This window comes from Melospiza georgiana, chromosome 8 (assembly GCF_028018845.1).
Source record: "Melospiza georgiana isolate bMelGeo1 chromosome 8, bMelGeo1.pri, whole genome shotgun sequence".
Lineage (NCBI taxonomy): Eukaryota > Metazoa > Chordata > Aves > Passeriformes > Passerellidae > Melospiza > Melospiza georgiana.
In genome coordinates, this window is record NC_080437.1 from 22406204 (window position 1) to 22428630 (window position 22427).

The 22427-nt window shown below is 36.6% G+C and overlaps 1 protein-coding gene across 1 annotated transcript in view; it reads left to right on the forward strand.

The window, feature by feature from the left end:
* Positions 1 to 22427, forward strand: part of DNTT (DNA nucleotidylexotransferase) — a 74518-nt gene that overhangs the window by 47218 nt on the left and 4873 nt on the right. The window contains exons 8-10 of the mRNA XM_058029461.1: positions 500 to 602; positions 7170 to 7433; positions 8870 to 8953. Coding sequence (XP_057885444.1) covers positions 500 to 602; positions 7170 to 7433; positions 8870 to 8953 — 451 coding nt within the window. The remainder of the gene's footprint in view (positions 1 to 499; positions 603 to 7169; positions 7434 to 8869; positions 8954 to 22427) is intronic.

A 22427-nucleotide genomic window follows, 5' to 3' on the forward strand; every position in this document is an offset into this window, starting at 1 on the left:
TGCTGGTAAAAGAAACAATAAATGTTCATAATCACAGTTTTGTACATTAAAATGTGCATCAAAAGCAAAGAAGAATATTGAATATCTGTGATAGTTTGATTGACAAGTTTATCTGTTGTTACTGCACTGCATTCATAATATGTAACATTGTATTTTGATTATGCTTTTTTTTTTTAATCCAAAGATGACTAAAATCTTCCTTTTGGGGATTTAAGGGGAAGAAAGAAAGAGATTTAACATCTGCAAATGGACCTGTAGTATTTAGTTGAAAAACAGAGGACATAGATAAAAAAATTGTAATTATTATTTTATAAAGAACACTAATAGACATCATAATAAAAATAAAAGATTCCATTTTGTTTATGTTTGAAGCAACATTGCTATCACTTTATTCTGCAAACAACTTTTCTTATAATGCAGCAAAAATGCTGTCTTTGAAAACAGCAAAATTGAACAGGAACTTAACTCTTTTAATGTTCTTGTTATTTATTCCTTCTAGGGGTAAGAATATTGGACATGACATAGACTTTTTGATCACCAATCCAGGACCAAGACAGGATGATGAACTTCTGCATAAAGTTATTGACTTATGGAAAAAGCAGGTATGAACTAAAGAGCACTTGACCAAAAAGACATGCTCTAACTGAATTAAGCTTATATAGCTCTTAAAGAATGTCATATGCCTTGTTACAACTGACTGCAGTATTTTGGAGCAGGATATTGCTCTATTTGATTACTAACCATGACGATCTAGGTGCATCCTGTAGCTCTGAATGCTAAGGTTGAAGGGTATATCAGAATTGCACACACATTCTGTAATATCCTACCCTAAGAATATGCAGCTGGTCAGAGGTGAGAAATCAAGCTAGGTAGAGTTTTGAGTGTCAGAGAAAATTGTTCTTTTACTTCAGAAAAACTGTCTATTTGTTTAATTTCTCCTTGAGGTGGGAGTAGGTTTTCCCAGGGGAAGCTGCTCCAGTGAGATCCAACTTTAGGTGTAGAAATACAGAAAAATTGACACAGTTTTCCATGATGTCTGTGTTTGGAAAAATGCACACATCTTCAAGGTCCCTTCCAGTCCAAAGTGGTAGACAATTCTGTCATTTCTTAGAGGAGTTGCTCATCTAAGGGATGGATTTTTGGTTGTTTTGTTGAGGGTTTTTTTGCTCTTTTTTTCCTTTCTGTTCAGCTCTTCAGTTTCCAGCAGCTTTAAAGTTGGAGGTGTCTCATTTAAAGCAGGTGCAGGTAGCTAAAATATTCCTGGGTCAGAAAAATACAGTATGTTGGGGAAAATGAACTTTTGTTTTTCTTCTACTTTTCTAGCCAGCTGAGATATTTTTCAACATTTACTACCAACACTATTCAAAGAAATAGACTACTTCTCAACAAGTAAAAGGCCAGCACCCTGAGGTGAATCATCAAGTGCCTCACTGCTAAGTCAAGTCAGCTTTCAGTGCTGACAGGCTGGAGAGGATGCTTTTGAATTGATTCTTGAGCTGTATACTTCAATTAATATATAGTGGGTTAACACATGAAAGATTAAAAACACCCAACTACACAGAAGCTTATGTGACTGTAGGAGGATATCTGTTTCAAGTTTGTTAAAGCCTTTCAGCTGGCTTTGATGGAAGGGCCTCAAACTTGTTTTTTTCCTGGTTAAATGCAACGTTAGCTGAATTCCTCTTCTTCCAGTTGAATTTTGGTCTTTAAAGTGTTAAAAAACTATTATTAATTTTTTAGTTTTTTCTCATTCCTCTGTGGAAGCTGTATGTGTTGGAGTAGATTGATAGCAGGCACTATTTAGACTACTCAAAAGCAATGAAGCCATGGCAATTAATGAGTGCTGAGGAAGTACTCTATTTTTATCAATCATTTTATTATTAATGTATAGGTCCTTTCACAGTTATTATATTCCCTTTACTATGAGAAACATTGCCTTTCTTCTTGGAATGGGTCTTTCCCCTTCTTATACACACTTGAATCTCTAGGAAACCAGGTATGGGTCCTCCAAAAATCATGCTTGTTATAATAGAGCAGAATGGAAAAGTGACAACAGACCAAGGCTAGAGCCTGCCCTGAGTGCAGCCTTTCTTTCCTTCTTTTCCACTTACATTACTGAGAAAAATGGCTGTGATCTGAGAAGTCTGACAAGTACTAAAGTTTTTCAGTTTGCTTTGGGCTGTTTTCATTAAAAGGAATTGAAAAAAAAAGAAAATGAAAATAAATTGTTCTTACTGGTTTTCTTGTTAAGGGGGCTATTTGGCAGAAAGGAGAGCAGGCAGAGTATGGAAGGCCAAGGGTGGCCAGGAGTTTGATAAAAAGATTAGGATTCCTCTGGAAATCCCAGCATGTAGAGCATATCAGAACAACAATGGTCATGGAAACCAAACCCAAAGAAGCTGGGTATATTTTAAACCTATGGACAATTATTTCCTGTGTTCTGTTTGTCCTCCAGACATTTCATGGTTTATATAAGTTACGCTACGTCTCTACTGTGGCATTTGTAATGTACAGGCTTTTACTGGCACTACTGAAAAACAAACTGCCCGCAAAATCAAAATGCAAAAAAGAAAGAAAGGATTTATACACCTCTTGCCTTTTTATTATCTTTGATTTATAAGGGAGAGGGGAGGACACAAAGAAAACACCAAATAAAGCACTTTGTAGCTTTTTGCAGTAGTCTGCATCACAGCTTGCCTCTTTTGTGCTGCTCCTTCTAAGCCCAAATTAATCAATGTACATCACGGAAGTTGTGATGTTGGCTTCCTTTTGGCAGCTCTGAGTGAAGGATTCCACAATGTTTAACTTCTAAATTATGGACCACAGCTTTAAATAGTTTAAAAGGCCTTTTTCTTATCTTAAAAGTTTAGTGTTACAAGATGCTTCCATTGAAAGCTGCTGAAAATGAAGTGGCTAAATCAGCACCATTATGGTCTTTGATGCAGCATCACCAGGGATAAACAGGCTGGGGAACAGAGAACACAAAGTCTTCAAAGTAGAGTGGCAAAATGGAAAAGCTGTGATGCAGTACACAGGTTATGGTCTTAATGGCTCCAAAAAGCCTCATAAAGAAAGTAAGAAATTACTTTTGTGGGTTAGACCTTGGAAGTCTGTGGGCAAACAGGCTGAGCCATCTGTGTCGATGTAGCTTCATTCACATACTGTGAATAAATGCTTTCATTTTTGCTGAAAACCTGTATAGCTATATTTAGCACTGTTCCTGTTATATACATACTTTCAACAATGGAAGAGATACTGTTACTACAGGCACTCCTGCACTCTTCAGTTTTTCCCTTTATATTCATGTAAATATAATGTTGCTTTTCTTTTGGCTTTAGGAAAATGAGTGATGGAGATGCCTGCCTGTGCTTACCTATTTCAATGTATTACTGGTCTGGTTTAAACTCTAGTATTCACCCTTGATGAGGGGATCAGAAGGGGAAGGTTTGATGTCCCATTAAAGAAGGATGGTGAGGAGCAAGTAATATTTCTTCTTTTGCTGGAAACAGATTTTTGGAAACAGGGTTCACAGGAAAGCCACACATTCATTATTAAGTGACAGCTGGATTTTGCCAGCAACAAAACCTGTTTCTAAGACAAGATATAGAAATAATTAAGAAGCCAGAGGAAAGAACCTTTTGTTTCAGATGAAAGAGTGCATAAGGATGTGGAGCTCCTTTGGGAACACATACTGTCTCATTTTTCTTCGAAATTCATTATTAATTTTTTTGGTTCATTCTGACTCAGATGAGGAAATTCTTACCTATTGCAAGGTGGTTAGAGCCTTGAACATGAGAAATCTTGGCTTAAATTTCTTTAGAGAGAGTACAGGGCTGAACCTGATTATCCTACTTGTGAGGTTATTGTATAAAGAAAGCAGAAGTGTTCCATTTCCTGCTGTGTTCTAAGTGAAGATCTGGCATTTACTAAGACATGTGATCTTTCTGGGGTGTATTGTATAGTTGTGTGTGGGTGAGTAGGTACATGTAACTCTCTGTCTGTCTGTCTCTTTATGTTGTTCAGAAGCGCAAATGCCCATGGCATAGAGAGGTAAACACCTTCATTGATGGATCCAGTGCTGATCTGTCCATTGCTGTCAAAGCCAGGCTGCTCCAGACATGCTCAGAAACAGATCATTCCCACACACTGGGAACTTCAAGATAAAAAGTGACCAAGGCAGCTGCAGGATTATGCAGCAGCTGCTGAGTTTTACATTGCTGATCAAACCTTTGATGCCATTTTCTAGTGACTTCTTGTCCTAAAAGGCCTGACTTCTCCCAAGCATCAGTTCCTTTAGCTCTTCTACTTTATAGAATTCCACCCGTCTCATCAAGATTGAGATTTTTCCAAATTAACACGCTATTTTGGATTAGATATAGGAATTTCACAGAAAAAAAAAGAAATGCAGTTTCACTTTATTAAACTATCTCAGAAGGAAATTTAGAGCAACAATGTATACATTTCAGAAGAACAATGTATACATATTCAGAGGAATATTGGATTTCATTTTCAGATGATATAAAATGATCCTACTTAGCTTTAGAGAATTAATCCAGCTAGCAACAATTATGAATAATGACAGCATGTAACACTAAATATGGAATAGAATTCCATTTAATTAAAAAGGACTGAGAATGCTAGTGACCATATTTGATTGATTTTTTGGTGATTGATTTAATATTTTTCTAAAAAGTCATACTTTTCCTCAGTTTGAACATGGATTTACTCCAATATCAATGCTATTGATGTGCCAGCACTCAGCATATTTAAGTAAAAGTGTGCAGTCATTCTAAAAATGGAAAATTGTTGAGAGTCTTCACATAACTGTTCTAAAAAATACATGTAGTTTTGATGGTGTTGTAAATTTGAGAAATTAAAATGCCCACACTAAAACTTGATTGTGTAAACAAGAACTACAGCACTTTATGGTGTGCAGACCAATCTGAAATGTGCAAGGAACTGCAGATTCCATGACTCAGAGTAATGGGAAGGATGCAGCTCTGCAGCCAGCAGTGGCCAGAACTTCACACAATCTCCAAAGCTGACTGCCCCTTCAGGCTGTGCCTTTTCCAAGTGTACCTAAGTGCATTTCACCTTTGCTTTGTGGCATGATGGTGATGTCCAATGTCTAATTATACTAGGTTAATTAGAAATGCTATCCCAATGCATATGACCTAGGTTTTGGCTCCTATTAATGGTGATACCCTGACTTCTGGTATATACAGTGATAGTGTCCCAGATCTCCAAGGGCAAAAAAGAAAAATGAAGCAAAAAAAGAGAAAATACTGCTAAGTAGCTGACAGATTTTTACAAAAAATGGGCAGAATATTGGTGCTTAATCAAAGCATGAATTCATCAATTAATGGTAAATGATGAATTATATTAAAATTGTTTATATTAGCATTAAAAGCAAGAAAATTAACTTGAAGGGAGTATAGTTTAATCAAAAAAGCAGCAAAATAAGCAGTTATGCATTAACACGCAACAGCTGCTTTGAGTCTATATTTGGAAAGAGCAAGCATCAGTGCCTTGTGACATTGGGGTAATATTAAGAAAAAATTGCTGTTTTAAAGATAGATGTTACAGAGCACCTGCTAAATTTAAGCATTTTCAAATCAGCAGACTGTGAAACTAGTAATCCAAGAGCAGAAGCTACATAAGGAGTTTTCTCATATCAATTTATAATAAATCTTCATAATCAAGAAAAATTCCAAGCAAGTGAAAGAATGCCAATTCAAATAAAATAGTTATCATTAAAAAGGCTGGCTCATTGACCCATGAAGAGCCTATAACTGATTTCCAGTAGAATAATGGGATTGTTAATTTGGAGCTATCATCAACAAAAAGCTGGAGGCTAAGAATGTAATAATACATATCAGAGTCTCTTCATGGAAATCATATCTTGTTAAGTGGTTTCGATATGCCTTTTCTTTGGGGGGGGCAGAATTATACTTCTGAGTGATAAAGATAATTTTATTACTGTAAAATATTCTCTAAGGCATGTAAGATATTGGCATGTAAAGTTACCACACCTGCACTAAATAAAAGAAATAATAAAAGTCTGGTTTTTAGTACTAAGGTATTCTTCCAAAAATCATTTCTTTGTTACCTGGGACATTAAGAGTCTTATCTGGAGACCCTTTGTCCTGGTTTTGGTCCAGATCAGAGGGAAGGGGCATGGCCAGACCCTAATGTTATTCAATACCACTTTCCATCATTGCCAGGGATGGGAGAAAGGGACTTTCTTCCTAGAAGAAGGATTTTTCTTCCAATGGGAGAAAGTATGGTGGTTGAAATAGTCTGGTATTTTACATGTAAATTGTTTCTTTGTCTTATGCCTTCTTTTGTTAATAGTGCTGCTGTTACTGTTTGCTGTCTTGCCTCATTGCTGTTTCCAGGAAATTGTTCTTATCTCAGCCCATGATCTTTGCCTTTTGTGTTTTCAGTTGAGGTGGGGGAGGGGGAAGCAAGAAGAATGATTTTTGTTGGGCTACTAAATGGGAGAATACCATTCCTAAACTACAACACCATCGTAGTTACCAACTGACAGCCATCAAATAAAACCATTTATAGGCACTCTCAGTTCAATATTGCAATTTAAAACCACCCCTAATCCAGAGGAAGAGAATGTGTAAACTTTGGAGTGATTTTAAAACAGAAACAAAAAAGTGGTCCAAGGACCTAAAGAAATGGGCATTCCCTCTGAGCAAAAGACATGGAGATTCCAGACCTTGTCACAAGGAAATCTCGTGCAATAGATACAGTCCTAATGGAATCTTCCACTCTGGAATCCCTCAGCAAGACAACTAATATTTTTCTAGATGTCTGCTACATAGGAACACACCAGTCTTTACTCAGAAATTTCTGTTGACATTAACTAGAAAAAGGCTTAGGAGAAAAGGAGGGAGGGGAAGAATTGCACATTCTATCTCTTTAGTACAGGGCAGGACCTCACTACTGTCAGATATCTACCAGTGCAGATTTCCCTCAAATATTTTTCCAAAGTCTGAAGCTGTTTCATGTCTCTCCTTAGCCCAGATTTGCCCTGGCACAGTTCCTTGTTTACTGAAATTACATTTCACATGAATTTTTAAGTCAACTGTCTAGAAACTCTGGAATGACAGTAAAACCAGTTCAGCAATTCAATGTGAACAATATCTTCTCTTTAGGGCTTACTCCTTTATTGTGATATCATTGAATCAACATTTGTAAAGGAACAGCTGCCAAGCAGAAAAGTTGATGCCATGGATAATTTTCAGAAGTGTTTTGCAATTTTAAAATTATATCAGCCAAGAGTAGACAACAGCACTTGCGACACGTCAAAACAATTGGAAATGGCAGAAGTCAAAGACTGGAAGGCAATCCGTGTGGATCTGGTCATAACCCCCTTTGAGCAATATCCATATGCTCTGTTAGGCTGGACAGGCTCCAGGGTAAGTAACCACAGCACTGTATGTTTTCTTAGCATTGCAAACACATTTTTGTTGTTTCAGAACTATTCAGAGTTCATGGATTTAAAGATAATATTCCTGATGTCCACACATCCCATCTCATACTGTCATCCACCACTGGTCATGGATTGGAGCTGATGAACTCATCACTAACATTTATGGATGTCTCTCTAGGAGAGTTAAGCTCTATTTTCCTTGAAGCTTAGTGTTTAGGTTTATGAACTGGAGAGCTAGGTTTTTGGTCAGTTATGTTGTCTTTTACATCATGATGCTGTTAACAAGCAATTTAAATGGTTACTGGGTAGAGATGATTTGGAAAGCGTCACATAATTACAGGAAATTAAACATTTGAGGAAGAGATATTCTGAATTGGAACTTAATTTGTTTTGTAGGAAATTGAAAACAATTTGATATCTTTCTTTTTGGATTAGATCAAATGTTTTGTTTCAGTTGCATTTAAATTGACTCCTTTAAATTGTAAAAAACTGGAAAAAATTTAAAATCAGACATTAGTTTTGAACCAGAATAAAATATATTTTGATTTATGTTTTAATAAGAAAACTTGAAATGATAGCTACTTTCACAATAGACACTAGTTAGCTGGCATAATATAAAATAGTACACTATTTTCAAAATAAAAAAATTCTACCTAATGCAAACTCAAAACTCAAATTATTAATCTTTCTCCAGACAGAATTATTTTTTAATCTGTTCTACATATTTGCCTTCTGATGTTCATTTTTTAGGTAATGTTTGCATGGTACAATGGAGAGCTTCTGAGCCTGCTCTGAATTATCTTTTTGATGTGCTGGAAGCAGTACTGGTGCCTTGCCACTCTGTTCTGCTCAGGTTAATTGGAAGCAGGATGGCTTAGACCAGGCAAAATGTTGAAATTGATGTGTTCTCCTGCTGAGTTTGAGTTACTTCAGTCACTTTTCTGAGATAACAAAATGTATTTATTTGGACTTTGGATTAAGTTCTGCAGACTTTGGGGTCTTTTCTTATCCTGGAAGTGTTTGGCAACTTAAAAGCCCTTCTCTCAACTCTGTCGACAGGAGTCTACACTAAAAACACACAGTGTGAGGCCCTTTGGATGAGTAGGAAATGACTTCAGTTTTCTATGCCTCACTGAGCTCCTACTCCCTGTTGGGCTAATCCACATCCAGACTGTGGGAGCCCATCACAGGTTTGCTTTTTTATACAGAGCCCAACTGCTGTCACAGAAACCAACTGCAATGACGGACAGATGCAAATGTTTGGATTCCTTATCTCTTCAGATGATTGATTTTATCAGACTGTATTCCTTTAATAGAAGTAATTTTTGGTCCTTAGTTTATTATTTGGTTTGGTGTTAGAAGGTGAAAAGGATAAGAATTTTGGTTTGTGCATGTGTTTGATACTTGCTCTGTCTTTGACAGCAATTTGGACGTGACTTGCGGAGGTACGCTGCCCATGAGAGGAAGATGATACTGGATAACCATGGATTATATGACAGGAGAAAGGTACTGTTTATTCTCAGAAATAAAGCTAATGTGCTTTTATTTCCAGTTAGTTTTTTATATTCAAGTATATAGAATATTTTAGCTTGATTATCCGTTTGGTGGTAAAACAGTTCCACCTTCACATGATTTAGTTTCACTGGAACAGTCTGATTAAAATCTGAATAAGTAAGTCTGGAAATCCTGTAATCCTTTTTTTTTTTTTTTTTGGCAATTGTGAGGTAATTCCTGAAATGTAACAAGAAACATGAATTAGACATTTGTGTTTGATAGGAACGGTGCAGCCTTCACAGAACTGAGAACAAACCATCTGCAAGTATTTGAAAAAGGCACTTCACTGCCCCTCTGTCTCAGAAGGAGAGGTAATTTCTGTGTCCCCAGCACACTTTCAACTCATATTGGTCTGACATTGCAAAGGAAGAGGGGCTATTGAGTGCTACAGGCTCAGTTAGAAGGCTTGAGGAAGTTTTTGCAGGGTATGACACTAAGTAGAGATTAGGGATCATCCTGCTTTTAAAGCCCTGCATTCAGAAGTCTGGGTGGAGTTCTGTTTAGTCTGGCTTGGCAGCCTGGGGAGTAATTGGTATAATTTCTGGTATGAAGGCTCTTGGCTGCAGTTATACTGATCTCTGCATTTATCTGGCTTAATGTCTGTATTTGTACAAGGCCATTTAAATAATAAGCAAAAATCAATACTGAAGATGCTTATTGATGTCAATTTAGGGAAAGGCAAAGAACCATGTCAAGATTTTACATTAATCTTTCCTATGTATTCCTTATAGAATGGAGACTGCTTTCAGCACCCCTGCTTACATGCACTATTGTCTCATTGCTTCTTTCTAAGGAGTGAGCTAAGCCATCACTCCATTTCAGCTGTCTCCATATGTGCTCATCAGGTCCAGATGCTATAGCATCCTCAGTTCACATGGAAACCTGGGCAAATTATCAGGCTAATTATCCATTTAGTCAGATATCCTGTCACCAGCAATTGTCAATACTAGATGCTTCAGAAGAAAATATAAAATCAATAATAGGTAAATATGCTATCATGTGTCTAAAGAGGATGTTTCTTCACAAACTCAGGGATGATGTCAGTGCATTCCTGCCTGTCTTTTATATTTTAAAAGTATTCAAGATATAAACTCATTTCCTTAACGTAACATGGTTGGTGTTATTATCTGCACATTGATATGTGCTTTGTCAATAGCTTTTTGGGTGTAACAAAAAATAGCACTAGGGAAAACCAAAGAATTTGAGGAATGCCAGTGTTATTTTTTGTATGCAACAAAATTTGCTAGCTTGGTGTTTGAGTTTGTATCCTTATATCTGCTGCTTTTACTCAGAGCCCTGAGACTTTCAGAGTTGAAAAATGGACACAGATCTTTTATGAACAACATCAATTTTTCTTGACTATGTTTAGGCTTTATAATTGATATATCATTAAAATCTTTCTGGGGAAAAAAAATAAATGTCAGCTTCCATGTGTTTTTGACTGGATTAGTCAGGATGATTCACAGATAAATGATGAGTTTATCTTCACAGTATGCTCTAGGAAGATGTTCTTGTCATCCCAAATTTTCAAGTAAAGAGCTGAGGCAGAGAAAGATTTAAAGTCTTAAACATTCATTGATTTCAAAGGCCCTCCATTTGCAGTGTCCTGCCTTAAGTTTCTCCTGTTGAGTATCTGCCTTGGAAATTTGAAAAATACAAAGAAATGTGTATACCCATGTTGTGGTTCCCCAAACCATCAGCTGTAACTGTAATTTAGTCTCCAGACCTTCTACATGTCTGAGTCTCAATTTACATTTCCTCAGTTCCTCAGCTGTACTGCCCAAAACTGAAGAAATTGACCTAAAGAGATGCAGAACTCAGAAAATATCATAAGGCAGGAGTTCTTTACAAAGGGCAAGAAGACAAACCAGCAAAACAAAAACCATACTGAATGAAACCCAAAATACCCAGACCAAATCTTCAGGGAAAATTTCAACTGTCTTGACCACAAAGTCCTTAATCAATGATTTCCATATGTCAATTGAGGCACATGGTTTGGTCAGCTGTCCCTTTCAGGGAGGGACTTTGCTTTCAAATCTGTCATCATCCCCCCCTTGCCCCCCAATATCTAGGTCTGCCATTTCTCATTTAATTGCAAACACAGCTAGCTTGCTTCCAGATTCTGGTTTTTTTGCTGTAAACCACAGATGCACTGCAGATTTCAAACACAAGAAGTTGTGTTAATGTGTTGACACAGCAGAATTCTGTTCTTGTTTCTGCTGCAGTCTCAGAAATAGCTAAATTACATTAGCTGACTTTTTCCACACAGAAAGAAACTTCTCAGGCAATATGCAATATGAAAAATTTCAGATCAGGGAGCACTGAATTTGCTTAACACAGACTCTTTTTTCAAGTAGTGTTATTCTAACAAGAAGCAGGGAGAGAACTCTCTGGCAAGTATACGAATATTTATAATCTAATGTGTTAAATTCAAATATATTTAAAAATATTTTTAACTTTACAATTTTGTATTAGGTTACTCCCACAAATGACAGTTTGAACAAAACCCTTCCATACTGCCACCCAGTGTGTACTAAGATCAGAAATGTGCAGAATATAGCAGTGGTGTCTGTCTGTGAAATTTGATGGCCCATAGTCGAAGAGGAGACATTTGCAGTAAATTGTGTGGCTGCCAAGGTTGATTCATTTCTAGGGTCATCAGAGTAGTTAGCTTAAAATAAGTGATAAAAATAATTTAATTTTACACAAGGGAACATATGCCCAAATTGTAAAATGTTTAGGGTAGGTTTGTTGGTTATTTTTTACATTAAACTAAAGAGAGAGAGGAGAGCAGATAATCTACTTTATTATAATCCTTGTTCTTTTCTTTTAAAATAGTTTGACTTGTAGGGAACAATAAAAACATGGGTATTTTATCTGTACTGCCTCATAAAATTGGATTGGAAGATGAAAATTTGTATTTCATAAGTGTATTTCTCTTTTTGAGATGAAATCTTCCTTTCTTAAAGCTAAAAAAACCAGGAAGCAGATATCCCTTGTGCAAGCTGCTCAAGATCCCTCAACACAAGCTTAATTAAGGTTAATTAGGCACCATATGTGAAAACTGAAATACATCTTTTCCATATTTCTCTCCTGGTCTGCTGAAGAGAGGTCATCTTATGTCACTGGCTCTGTCCAGGCAGACAAACCTTCATGCACAGCTCTGACAGTCACTGGGGTATTGACTGGGGTAGAATTTGGGAGCTGGACCAAATCCTTTTTGCTTCATTCTTTTTCTTTTGTTAGTCTGTGTGTGTGTACAGAAAAAGCTATAGGAAGATCAGGAAGAATCAAACTATTCGTTGATCCTGCAGAAGATTAAGTCCTTTCCTTAAAAAACACTTGCCTGTCATCATTTAAAATTTTTCAAGTCATTATAATAAGTTAATAAACCGTGTATAGCAAATATTATTTGCTCTTATTTAATTTCTATTTGGTGGAATGTAACTGTACTTGTAAGAGAATGTCATTCATTGCAAAAGAAAACAATTTCCTGATTTGCTCTACATTTCAATATATAATTCAGTATACTCTGTACTCTATATTAATATTTATCAGCTGTTTGGCCCAGATGCTTGCACTGTGGCCCTCTGTTGAAACGTGGTGGATGTCACAGAATCCCAGATTCCACTGTTCAAAGGGCTGCAGCAGGAGAGAATCCTGCTTACTTTAATGTATTTCCAAAGGGATTCTGCCAGGAATTCGGAGCATTAACACAGCAGTTAGGAATCAATTACATAGCTTTGCAGATGGGAACAAAAGGAAGAGACATTTTCTCCAGGGACTTGTTACAAAGTTACACTGTGAAATTATTCCTCAACCTTGATTTATTTTTTTTTCTATCTAGTGTGAATCTTTTTCATATATTTGTTGGTTTTGGAAGACAGTGTGCAATTATCAAACTAATGATTTTTTCAGTTCTGTAATAAGAAGGGCATTTTATAGATCTTCCTTTCTTAGGAAAATTGTGACAAAAAAAATTGAAAATTTGCGGCCAATTATCTGTCAGCCTCTTTTACATAAAAAGATGAGTGTATGTCCAAATCTGTGTGTCTGTAGAACTGTGTACTAAAGGTATGGAAATTAGCACATGTATAGTCCAACCTGAGGTATGTAGTTCCTGTGATTTACACCAGCTGGAGGTCAAACATCCCCACTCTTACAGAATAGGGTTCACTGATCAGTCACAAGGAAGAAAGAAAAGTTGTATGTTCACCATGTCATGTGGTACTATTGCTGCTACAAATGGCACGACATTTTTATGAATGGGCAAATAAAATTCTCTTTGTAAAACTTTCCTGAATAATGAGTGAACAATATGCTCTCTAAGAAAAATAGAAATGATTTTGCAAAAAAAAAAACCAAACCATTTTTTCTGTGTGAAGCATAAGTCAGGTCAGCTGAACAGTAGGCTCTTTCTTGGAAAACTTAAGGTCCTTAGTCTGAAACCAGGACATCAACAGTTGTTTTGACACTCCTCTTTGTTGGATTAGGAGGCAATTATCCCTTAACCCACAATAAATTTTTTTGTGTGCAATGTGCATTGTCTCTGGACTAGTGGTGTGCGTACTAGGGCATTGTTGGCAAGTTTTGACAACATCCTGACAGCTTTTTACCTGGGTGAAATAGAGAGAGATCTAGTGGATCTAACTGTTTCATGTCAGCATGGCATATGGAACAGCTTCATAGCTGGATTGTGGCCATGTAGAAAGTGTCTCTCTCCTGCATTTTACACACCACTCACTAATGGAAATTATCAAACCAAGTGTGAGATTGGAGGATTGAATTTGTCTTGTAAATTCTGATTTATAACTTGTATAAACCCATTTATTTTCACAGTATTCCATAAAATCCCTTTCAAGTCCGATTATTACTTTATGCAGCTCATGGCAGCAAAAAGAAGTGATGTAAATAATTAGCATTGCTTATTTTTGTGAAAGAATAGATGGAGTTTTTGGGGTATAATAGATTAATTGAATTATTTGCATATGAATGTTCTTGCACTGACATTGTAGGTTGATTTTTTTTGTAAGAGAAGGATCATGAGCTCAGTGTTATTTTGAAGAGTCATTGAGGCAGAAAGCAGTTATTAATTTTATGTACCATGTAAATTTAAGATGGGAAATAGGTCCCTTAATGTTTTCTATTAGAGAAATATTGGAAAAAATATGACACTATTCAGATGACTGATTGATGATTGATGACAATTTTGCATTTAAAAAACCTTGTATGAATTTGAATGGCACGAAATGTTATTTAGTTGTTGAATAACAAGAGAGGTGGTTTATATAACTGTTCTGAATAACAAACTCACAAGATGCTCTGAAGACTTCATAATGGGACCCAGCCTTTCAAGCCATTAAGTGCTGTGCAGTTATGCTGAATATAGTAAGATTCTGTGATCCCAGATTTTTTAAGAGAGAGTTTACTTTTTCTTGGGCAACCATAATAAGCATGAAAGGGGAAATTTATCCTGGGATTTCTTTCTGACTGTGAAGCTCACTTGCCCTCAATATTCACCATCAGTATTGTAGTGTCCTTTACCATTTGCCTGCAGAGTGAATTCCTATCTACAAAAACCCTGACTGACTCTTCAGGCAGGGCTTGTCCTGCCTGCCTTAGCAGGCATCTGTAAAGCCAAATAAAGGTGTGATCACAGCCCCAGTAAATGGCTATTTTATGGTAGCAATGCTCTGGTGAGCTGGCTTCAGGGTGTCTGGGTTCTGCTACTGCCCATGGTGTGCCCAAGTAGCTGCTTCACAGCCAACCTCTGTGTTTGCAGCAGGCAGCCCTTCCAGCCATGCCTGGCAACATCCTTGAGCCTCTGGCCTCCCTCATAATATTCCAGTTTTTCTGTGGCTGAGTCTGCATCTGCGTTGTGACTTTTATTTTGAAACATGGCTTACCTGACAGTGACCCTGCTGGTGCACAAAGTCATTTTCATGTGTTCCTGTGGTGGCTCAGAGGACAGAAACTGCTCTGAGGAAGCCAGACTGATTGCAGGTAGTTGGGCGGTTACCTGCACTGCCAGAACTTTGTAAATATGTCTCCTTAATAAAAAGCCAGCTTTGTTTTTCAAGCAGGTGTTTTTTCCTTTTACTGCCCAACACATTACTTCTCAAAAAATTTTATCATCAGGAAGAGCTGTCTATGATTTTTTTAACCTCATTTTATTACATGAAGTTGTGTAATATTCATAGTGTTTAATTGTGTATACATTAGTTGCAGTCTCTAAGTCAGTTATGTGGTATCATCTGAGAAAATCTACTCCATACTACCTTACATTGAAAAAATTGCTTGCAGAAGTTTACTTGCACAGTTAAAGACACATTTTTTATGATTCTGTAAAACTGGAAGTTATAGTCTTATTTTGGCAGATGCTGCTCTAAAATTATAAAGTTATAATGGTGATATAATCAGCCTTGAGAACATCTTGATGAATTAAACATGCTGCAGCTGCAGAGTTTGCTTTAGACATCTGCAACAATGACTGGATTAAAGCTACAGTAAATATAAAGAGCCAAAATTTATAATATTGATTTCCACTGTGCTCTCTACAACTACCTGAAAGGAAGTTGTAGCTCTGTGGGGCTTGGCCTCTTCTCCCAGGCAACAGTGACAGGACAAGAGGACACAGTCTCAAGCTGCATCGGAGGAGGTTTAGATTGGACATCAGGAAGAATTTCTCCACAGAAAGGGAGATTGGGCATTGGAATGAGCTGCACAGGGAAGTGATGGAATCACCATCCCTGGAGGTGTTTAAGGAAAGGCTGGATGTGCCATGGTCTGGCTGACAAGGTGGTGTTGGGTCATAGATCAGATTTGATGGTCTCAGAGGTCTTTTCCAACCTAATAGATTCTGTGATTTGAAGATTACTACAGTTAAACCCTGAGTGATTGTAAAGAGATGCACATACTTTCATTTATGTTTCAATTCTTCTCACTTTCACTCAGGAAAGTGGAAATTGCATATGTGATTTGGGTGGTTTTTTTTTTTTTGTTTTTTTTTTTTTTTGCACCTGGTCTATTTTTTTAAAATGAAGAATTAAAACAATCTACTTTTCTTACCTCTTGGTAAGTTAAAAATGATTAGACATTTTCTTATGTGCTTAAGTGTGCTTCTCCTTAGCATTTTAAATGTTTCTCATACAGCATATGATTGGTCATTTTTACAAAGTTTGCATGTAATTCATGTATATATTTAGCTAAACCTAATCTCTTTGCAATACCAACACAAAGATAAAAGTACATAATTGTCATTTCCTATGCTTGGTGTGTTTTTTGAGCGGTTCAGTGAAACCTGTATTGCTAATGAAAAGACATCTCTCAAAATGCATAAGTAGGTGCTGATCCTGAATATTTTGACTATAGCTTTTTACTCATTTTAATTTCTAGGGCAGTAGAGAACCAATAATTTTCAATTGTGTTAATTCAATTATTCAATCAGTATGCTGGGGTAAGTTATTGAATGGGGGTAGGTTACTGAGTCTCATATTTTCTGTCAAAAGAAAAAAGTAATTAATTTGAGAAGAAGCTAGGTAGAGAGGAAGCTGGAAAAGGAAGCAGCTGAGGACTAGAGAGGAAAATGGCATAGAAAGTGGGAGTCAGAAGGGATGGTGAATGTACAAATTTGAAGTACATGCAGAGTGGCTGGAAAAAGCAATGGGGAATGGAAAGGGTAGGTTTAATTAGCAGCTCCATTGTGGAAAGGAATCTAGGTTGGTTGAAGAGACAACTGAAAAGGAACACAAAAATAGAATGACAGGGAAGAGATGTAAGTGGAAGTTTGATGGACTGAAAAATAAATTAAATTCATCAGGCTAATGCTCTAAGCTGGCAACAAGAAGTAGGTAAATGTTCTGCTGCCCCAAATAACTGAGTAAACCATGCATGTCTCACTCACTCTGGATATGGTGTGAGAGCAGCCTAGAGCTACATTAGAAATATGAGAGCAGGCATCAACAACTTAGCATAGGGGAGTAGCAAACACAGGGAGCTAGAACAGATAGAGATTATAAAAGCTCAGTTTTCTAAGACTGATTGATCCCACATTGGTCTGCAACTCAAGATTGTGTCAGTGCTGTCAGCAAATATTTGTTAGCCCTGTAGCACAGTACATTTCCTGCCTTGTGAACAAAGCCTAAGCATCTTACAGCATTTCAAGTAAGCAGCATTTCTTTGAAGAAATGAAGTCTCTATGCATAAACATAGGAAAATTGAATTAAGGTCAAAATTCAATCCACCACATTCTGGGATTTCTTAAATTGCATGTCTTTGATTTTGCAATCCCAATAAAGTTCTTCTGTAGTGGTTTGTTTATAGTAATCCCATATGAATTACTCACAACTGAGTTTTGTTAAATCCAGGATTCTGCTTTTTTCTCATTTCATTCAGCCTTACAAAGCTTTATAAGGTAAAATACAAAAAACCCAACAGTATTTGACAAAGCTGCTGTAAATAGCACAGACTTAAAGTGAAATGTGTGTATAGCTATAATGAAAAAGGAAATAATCCCTGAGAATATTTTTAAGGACTCTGTGGTAGTACAGAGATTGTCAGAGAACTGCAAGGACAATAAATTTTTGATCTGTTTTTGTATAAAACTGTGTGCTACTTGTTAAAGTTTTTGCCTGTTCTGTCAGACAGGAAGTTCCAAGTTTTCTTTCACTTTGTCTGCCCCAAACTAAAACCATTTTAGTCTGGATGGCAATATATTGTGAAATGTCTTTAATTTTTAAAATTGTAATGGGAGATTGGAATGCATAACAATGTAGTGTTTTGCAACAAAGTAACCACAGATCTGTCATTTTAAACAGACAGTAGTTCCATTTTATGTACAATATGGTCTTGTTTACAAATGAAATTTTAGCAAGTTCTGTTAAGTCAACAGATAATGTTTTTAATATTGTATTTTTCAAACTGTCAGTACTTCAGCACTGGTCTTTTTCTTTCTCCTTCATCAAAATGACTTGGAGTAAGTAGATTGCATATAGAAAACGTGAAGATATTTTATTACACTGTGTTATGATACAGCCGGGTAAGTGCCTAGAATATTTTAATATTAGCCCTATTATTCTATTTTACTTGATTAATTTATTTGTTACTGTTCAGAATTTAATATTAATAAACCTCTAACAAGAGCTAGAGATGAGTTTAAGAGAAACATTCCAGTCTGGTATTTCTGATTAAAAGCACAGGACAAGTCCAGTGGTAGGATGAAATGAGAACTTATGATTATGACTTCTATTACATTCAAAAATTATTCATGCCCAAAATTATTGGAATAAATTCCACTGCATTATTTTGCATCAGTACCATTACATATGATTTTGCCTGAGGGTATCAAGTCAATGGGTAATGCTTGCAATACTGCTTTTTCAATCATGCTTTGTTATACTGTCATTTCAAAAAGTAATTCTTCTCCCCTCTGATTTATTTATCATCTTGTTTGTAGCTGGCTTAGGAACAGATTAGATTTTATTTTAAGGCAGGCATGCTGATGTGAATATTACTGCAGAAAATACCAGTTAAACCTTAAAATTACATATGGAGATAATATATTGTCAGAGAAACTTCAGGTTATTGCTACTGAAAACTGTTATGACACTGTCAAATGAAAAATGCACTGTGTCTACAAATGTTGTGGGATATTATTATTGAATTTGTAGACATACTTCACATTTCTAGCATGATTAATACTTCATAATTTATGTTCTATAATTATAAATTTGTTTGTGCTGTTGGTAGTTGCATTCACAAACAGCTTAAATAGTAAAATGTCTAATTACAAGTAAAGCAAAAATCACCAATAGCCAGTCTTAAAAACAAACCTCTTTAAAAAAACCAAATGAAAAAGATTGGGAAAAGCACAGAAGGAAAGACACTTGAAAGGTGCTAGTCATGTTGTTTAGGAAAGTACTAGAGGACAAATTGTCAGATGTTGTAACTATCCACAAAGTATGAACAATGTGTGCTGACCATAATGAAGGCAAATTCTGATGGGTAATTACTGCACAGTTCCTTGGGGCTTGATCTGTAATGTTTTTTTCATCAAGCAATGTTTCATGTTGAGAATGTTGTCTGACAGAGTACTGGTGGAATGAGCTGCTGTCCCTCTCAGCAGAATATCAGGACCATGAAGAAGTTTTATTTTTCCATGGTACTTTCCAGCAGTGTTCGTACTATGCAAGACAATCATTGAGTACAATTAATTGAAAGCTCTTACATAATGACAGGATTGTATGCATTTCTATATGGAAATTGCTTTACTTAGCCTTTTCTTCTTCCTCTGTTTTCTCCCCACCCTCTCCATAAAATAATTTTTCTTGCTGTGAAGATTACTGAACACAGTGACTCTTGTTAGCACTTTGTCTACCTGATGATCAGCTGAAGATTTTAGAGAAGTAGCCACTATTTTACAGACCAGCGTTCTGTTGTATTCCCATACTTTCACTGTCTATTGAAGGCACTCAACCTCCTGTCAGTCAGTGCACTGCAGGAATTTATGGGTCTTCCATAAAGCTTTCTCTGCAGTTGCTTTACAAAATTCTGGGTCTGTAAGTGGTGTAAAATTGCAAAGCTCTTTGTTATGCTGAGGCTCAGAGCAGATTTATGTTTTCCACCAAAGATGTACCACATTCATTCTTGTAAAGTTAACAGTAGCATAGAGAAGGAAGAGAAAATTCTGGCTTTGTGCTCAGTGTTTGCAGAGCCTGCTTTCACCTTGCTCATGGCGGGTCAGCAGAGAGGAATGGAGTGGGCTGTGATGCTGAAGGTAAGGCAGCCTGGCAGAGCATGACAGCCCTGCATGACAGCTGGAAATCCTGGTGCATGGGCTGCAACTGCTCATGGAGAGATCAAAGAGATGCACCTTCATCTGTTAAAAAGAAATGGAATCACAGTCCCTGTGGCTTAACATTGGTATCACTAAATTCTGATACTGATGTCAATAATTCTTAAGTGTTGATGGTGGCTCTGGGCTCCTCTTAGTAATTTTAGTAAAAATTTCTCTCTGTTGCCATATGCATTCCTTTTTGACATATAGCATATAAAACACAGCCCACTCTCCAGCTTAAGGTGATGCTCAGTGATTCAAGTTCCACATGGTAAGGGTAGAAAATAGCATGGAGCTAGGTATTTAGGGAAGATTTTAAAGAAATATGCTTGGGAGCGGATAGCTTTCACTCACATTATTTGTATTATTATAAGTTGTAGAATAAATCAATATAAACCAAGTAATTATGCTTGTGTTTAGGTTAGTAAACTCAAATATACTCAAAACCACATGATAATTAAGTCAGCAAAATGCTTATTTTCCTTGGAATCAGTTCCTAGCTATTGTTATGGAGAGTTATCATGCATTTTCTGATAGATTTCCTCAGACCTTGTGGCTTTTACTTTTTAGAGCTCCTATCTGCACCAAATACCAACAAATACAGTCTGCAAAAAATCACTCCAGAAAGTGATTGCTTTTTGATAATGAGGAAGGTGGGAATATCTTTTTGCAAGTAAACAACTATTGAACAGGCAATAATTGAAACACTCGAAGTTTGCAACATCCTTTTTCTCCCTTTCTTGCAGCTGCTCCTTTTGCTGCGTCACTTTCCAGGCACTTTCCTGCACCTTCCTCTCAGAAACACACTAACCCACTTATCCATTCAGATGGAGCAAAACCAGGTTAAGATTTTTATTCAACCTGCTGCAAGGCCCTAACTAAGTCTTAACTAAGGCCCTAATAAGTTTATCTAAAGTATTGCTCTATTCTAGGTGCCCTTGTTTGCTTTTTCACTGACTGGTGGTTGGAGTAAATTTGTGTGGCTCTGTAAATTTTGGCTTGAGTAAAGTGTTGTGAATCATTATATTAGATATTTTAGTCTGAGCTTGCATCCGCCTGAATTCAGAAGTGACTGAACTCAAATTCCACTGAAATTTTCTCTTCACTACTTTCTTCAGTTTTACCCCCCCAGTCTTATTCTTATTATGTGTGTTGGACTCATTCTCCATGTGGAAGTTGTGAACTGCAGAAGCTCATCAGCATGTTCAGTATGGTCAGAACTGTTAGCATGGGGAGGCCCTTGAGGAGGTCATTCAAGTCACTCATTCAGTAACTCATCCATCCAGGTTTGGCTTTAGCCTTTTTCTGCTCTGTTACTGACACCCTCCATTCTGTCCTCTCATGTGGTTTTTTGGGGTTTTTTTTGGTTTTTTTTTTTTTTTTTTTTTACTTATTTTTAGAAAATGTTAGTAGCATCTACGTATTTATGATTCCAGGATAAGCCTAATTAAATTTGATGGGGATCAAGGATATATACAACTCAAAGTGTTTATTCTGGGACTCGCAATAACTTAATTGTCAATAAATAGAATGTCCAATTAGTTGTGCCATGAAGTGAATTTGGATAATTTTTCATCAATCAGTCTGTATAATATGATTACCTCTCTTCTGATTGACCTTTCTGGGGGAAGATGTAAGTGTGAAGCTAAAACTAACATATGCTCTGCCTGTCTTGTCTTCTCTTGGGTTTTCCTGACTCAGTTGCTTTGACAGTGGTCCTTGTACTTGTCACATCCAAGGATTCTTAGACATCTGCCTTCAGCTTCAGATTCAATGGTTGGCTTTGGAACTCAAGTTTCTGTTTTAAAATTATGCTTCCCTTGCTAGGGGATGACTTTTTTATGACCTCTGTGTTTTCAAGTTTACTTTTTGTTGTGAGCTAATGGAGGCTCGTGAGGCAGCTCAGGCTTCCCAGTGGGAAACAGCATTGAACTTGTATGATTTCTTAAGGCTTGTTTGCTAAAGTTCACCAAAATTTCAGGCAGCTTGCTGTAGTAAAATGGAAAAGTCTTTGGGATGCCTTTAATTTTGCACTGAGACCTTCCTTTTCTTCTCACTGGATTTGTGTACTTTCAGTCACAGGCACCTTTAACTCTCAAAAATAGCAAGTAAATGCAATTATATAGGTAGAAAGCACTAGATGGGTGCCTACACAATTTACCTTTGCAAAATTTGACCAGTTGATGGAACGGCATATTTATTGCTTTCTGGTCCTTTTCTTTTCTCTTTTCTCTTTTCTTGTTTTTCTTTTATTTTCTTTTCTTTTCCTTTCTTTCCTTTCTTTCCTTTTCCTTTTCCTTTTCCTTTTCCTTTTCCTTTTCCTTTTCCTTTTCCTTTTCCTTTTCCTTTTCCTTTTCCTTTTCCTTTTCCTTTTCCTTTTCCTTTTCCTTTTCCTTTTCCTTTTCCTTTTCCTTTCCTTCCTCTCTCACCTTTCAGGCAGGACTCATTTCTGTTTGTAAAGAATAATGTAGCACAAACCCCAAAATTGTCTTGCAATTCTGATCATACAGTAAATGAAAATGTGACTACTTCAAGCTTCCAAATGTCTTTTTATTTCTTTTCTTCTCAGTATTTTGTGGATTAAAAGAAGTT